We start from the raw sequence: 3,079 nt of genomic DNA, 5'->3' as shown, positions 1-3,079 counted from the left end.
CTTGGTGTAGGAAAGGGTTGGCGTTATAATTTAGGGTGGGCCCATCCTTTATAAACTTAAAAGTTGGTGTAGGAAAGGGTTGACATTCTTGGTATTTTTTCTAGGGTATAAAGTAGATGTGTTTGAGTTTTTTCTTTTTTTTTTTATATCCTCACTTTGAAGAATTTTTAATCTGAAGAATTCAGTTTTTTCCTTCGTCTTTTTGTTTTTGAAGATGAGGATGAAGAGAGTAAGGATCTCTCTGCATGATTTCTTTATTACTTTTCAATTTCCTTTCTTTCTTTTGCTTAATGTTTAGTGTTTTTTTTTTCTTTTAAGTTTTCACTAGAGCTACGAAAACCTCCTCTCAACCAAAATCCTATGTATGTCACTGTCAACAGAACACGATCTTGTTCTGCTGGGTTGCCGCCCCCGGGCCCCGGGGGGGGGGGGGGGGGTGGGTGTGGGTGGGGGGGTGTGGGTTGGGTTGTGGTTGTGGGGGGTGTGGTGTAGTTGGTGGGGGCGGATTTCAGTGTGAAAGCATTAATTAAGAAATAATAAAATGTAAGGAAATGAAGATTTTCGCTACGTCAACTAAATAAACAACAGCTTAAACAATTTAGATAATTAGGGTGCACCTGTTACCAGACAGTATGATTATCATTATTTGCGTAATTTTTAGTTACCATCAGGGTGCAACAGCTTAAACTAAATGAAGATTTCTCAGCCTAACTGTTTTATCATTCACACAACCTTCCGTTTTCTTCTATAAATATATTTACAACTTAAAGGAGTTTAACATACAAAGCAGAAAAGAAAAGCAAAGGAAAGATGAACTCCAAATTCTTCTCTCTTTTTATCAAAATTGTAATTATTCAATCTCTATCTGTTCTTTGTATTTCCCAAAACTTCGATTTCTTCTACTTTGTTCAACAAGTAAGTGGTAATCTTTTGTTTGCTTTGTGTTGTATCAAGTTGAGTTTATATATTTAGGTTCTCCATACAGTGGCCAGGTTCATATTGTGACACATCAAAAAGTTGCTGTTATCCAACTTCGGGAAAACCTGCAGCAGACTTCAGCATTCATGGCCTCTGGCCTAATTATAATGATGGCACCTATCCGTCAAACTGTGATTCCAATAATCCCTTCGATAAATCTAAGGTATTTCATTTTTTTTTTTAAATTTTGAAAAAAAAATATTTGTTTTCAAAACATTTTAATATTTTTTCAACCAAACCTACTGTAATATAATTTTAAAAAAACTTTAAATCCTTCTACTTAAAAAAGAAAATTATATTTTAATTATATATATATATCAAACAAATGTTTCTTTATTTCTCTTTTTAAGTTGTCTAATTTTCATTTTACAGATTTCAGATCTAACGGGCAGTATGGAAAAGAGCTGGCCATCACTGGCTTGCCCAAGTAGCGATGGGTTAAGCTTTTGGTCACATGAATGGAATAAACATGGAACCTGTTCAGAGTCTGTGCTTAACCAACATGATTACTTCCAAGCTGCTCTCGACTTAAAAAACCAAGTCGATATCCTCCAAACTCTAAAGACGGCAGGTATCTGCCATTAATGCAATACTTACAAAATATTATTATTTATATTATATTACATATAGAGATTTTATATATTTTTTTGATGGTATAGGAATCGAACCAAATGGAGAGTCTTATAGCTTGGAGAGCATTAAAGATGCTATAAAAGAAGAAAGTGGGTACACCCCACGGATTGAATGCAATACTGATGAATCAGGAAACCACCAGCTTTACCAGATTTATTTGTGTGTAGACACTTCTGCCTCCAATTTCATAGAATGTCCAGTTTTTCCCAAGGGAAATTGTGGCTCCAACATTGAATTCCCTTCTTTCTAATACGATTATTATATCACTTCTAATTTATTAAGATTTAGCAACAAACACTTTCTTCTAATTCCTTCCCATGGCTGCCTCTCCTTGTGCTTGATTTGCACTAAACATTTCTTGTTGACGTTAATTATATTCGTTATAAAAATAAAAAGGAACATGGAAAGGAATAATTCAAGTAAATTGCGAAGCCAAGTTATGGTTGACTTGCACGCAATATTAGTACCAAATAATTTGTTCCCCCATATTTATTGCTAATTAAAGCACTTTTTAAAATGAATCGTAACTGCAAACCTTATTAATTAAAAATCTTCACCCTCAAGGCATCGGTAGGATAATATAATAATTGATTTGATAATATTTTATTTTAAAATAATTATCACAAAAATAAATAATCTGAAATATTATTAGGCAATTAACAATAATAAAATATTATTACAATATTTTTTCACTTAAATGTTTTTGAAATATTATTAGTTATATATTAGTATTGTGATTCAGTAAATTAACTTAATTTATGTTGAATATTTGCTTCGTCTATTTTTAAAAGAATTTTCATTCTAATAATTTTTTTTTTCATTTTTCTATATTACCAAATTATGAAATTCACTAATTAAATTATGTTTTCAAGTTTTTTTATTGCGAATTAATTTTTTTATAAATTTTTTTTATGTTATTTGTTATTTTAATAGAAAATAAATGTATTTTTATCCTAAAAATGTAATAAGTAAAGATTGTTGTAAATATAATAAAACAAGGATTACAAGTAAAAGGAGAAATATGTAATATGAGCAAAACATAGGAGAAAGTACAGGAAAACACAAAACTTTCAATTAATTTTGAGTAAAGAATGTGTACATTAATATAAAGCAAATGGGCGTGTGTCTCTCTTCTCTTCTAAAATGAGAGAAATGATGGACTATTTATAATGCCTTTGCATTGCCTATATTAAGTGCACCCAAGATTTTAATGTCACTTATTGTTTAGGTGGAAAACCATCTTTTAACGTAACACTCTCCTTTGAATTTTCACTACTTACAGATAATCACATTAACTTTATTAAGAAAAAACCTTGTAAGATAAAAACTAAAGTAGAGGAATATAATTATTTAATGTCATGTAAAGTGAGGTTGAACGTACTTAAACTGCCTCATTAAAAACTTTGCTAGGAAAACTCAGTGGAACAAAACTTAGTCAAGAAAAAAAGAATATAGCACACATTTTGTC

General features: G+C 30.8%; 1 protein-coding gene across 2 annotated transcripts; it reads left to right on the top strand.

The window, feature by feature from the left end:
- The first annotated feature begins 740 nt into the window (after positions 1 to 740).
- On the top strand, positions 741 to 1,919 carry LOC123214750 (ribonuclease 1-like). 2 transcript variants are annotated; one of them, XM_044634722.1, is made up of 4 exons: positions 741 to 846; positions 986 to 1,141; positions 1,351 to 1,549; positions 1,638 to 1,919. In XM_044634722.1, exons 1-4 carry the CDS (start codon positions 811 to 813, stop codon positions 1,859 to 1,861), a joined length of 615 nt encoding a protein of 204 aa, XP_044490657.1. In that variant the 5' UTR covers positions 741 to 810; the 3' UTR covers positions 1,862 to 1,919. The 2 variants fall into 2 exon arrangements, with proteins under 2 accessions (XP_044490657.1, XP_044490656.1); XM_044634721.1 differs by having other exon boundaries at positions 783 to 915.
- Positions 1,920 to 3,079: the final 1,160 nt, after the last annotated feature.

Source organism: Mangifera indica, chromosome 4, assembly GCF_011075055.1.
Source record: "Mangifera indica cultivar Alphonso chromosome 4, CATAS_Mindica_2.1, whole genome shotgun sequence".
NCBI lineage: Eukaryota > Viridiplantae > Streptophyta > Magnoliopsida > Sapindales > Anacardiaceae > Mangifera > Mangifera indica.
Note: the sequence above shows the minus strand (reverse complement) of the source record. Positions and strands in the feature narration are given on the sequence as shown.

Bases quoted from the DNA above. Each gene is read 5' to 3' on its own strand.
- LOC123214750 (XM_044634721.1), top strand. From the start codon at position 811: ATGAACTCCAAATTCTTCTCTCTTTTTATCAAAATTGTAATTATTCAA. The intron at 916-985 runs GTAAGTGGTAAT...TTCTCCATACAG, and splicing joins TCTTCTACTTTGTTCAACAA to TGGCCAGGTTCATATTGTGA. The intron at 1,550-1,637 runs GTATCTGCCATT...TTGATGGTATAG, and splicing joins CCAAACTCTAAAGACGGCAG to GAATCGAACCAAATGGAGAG.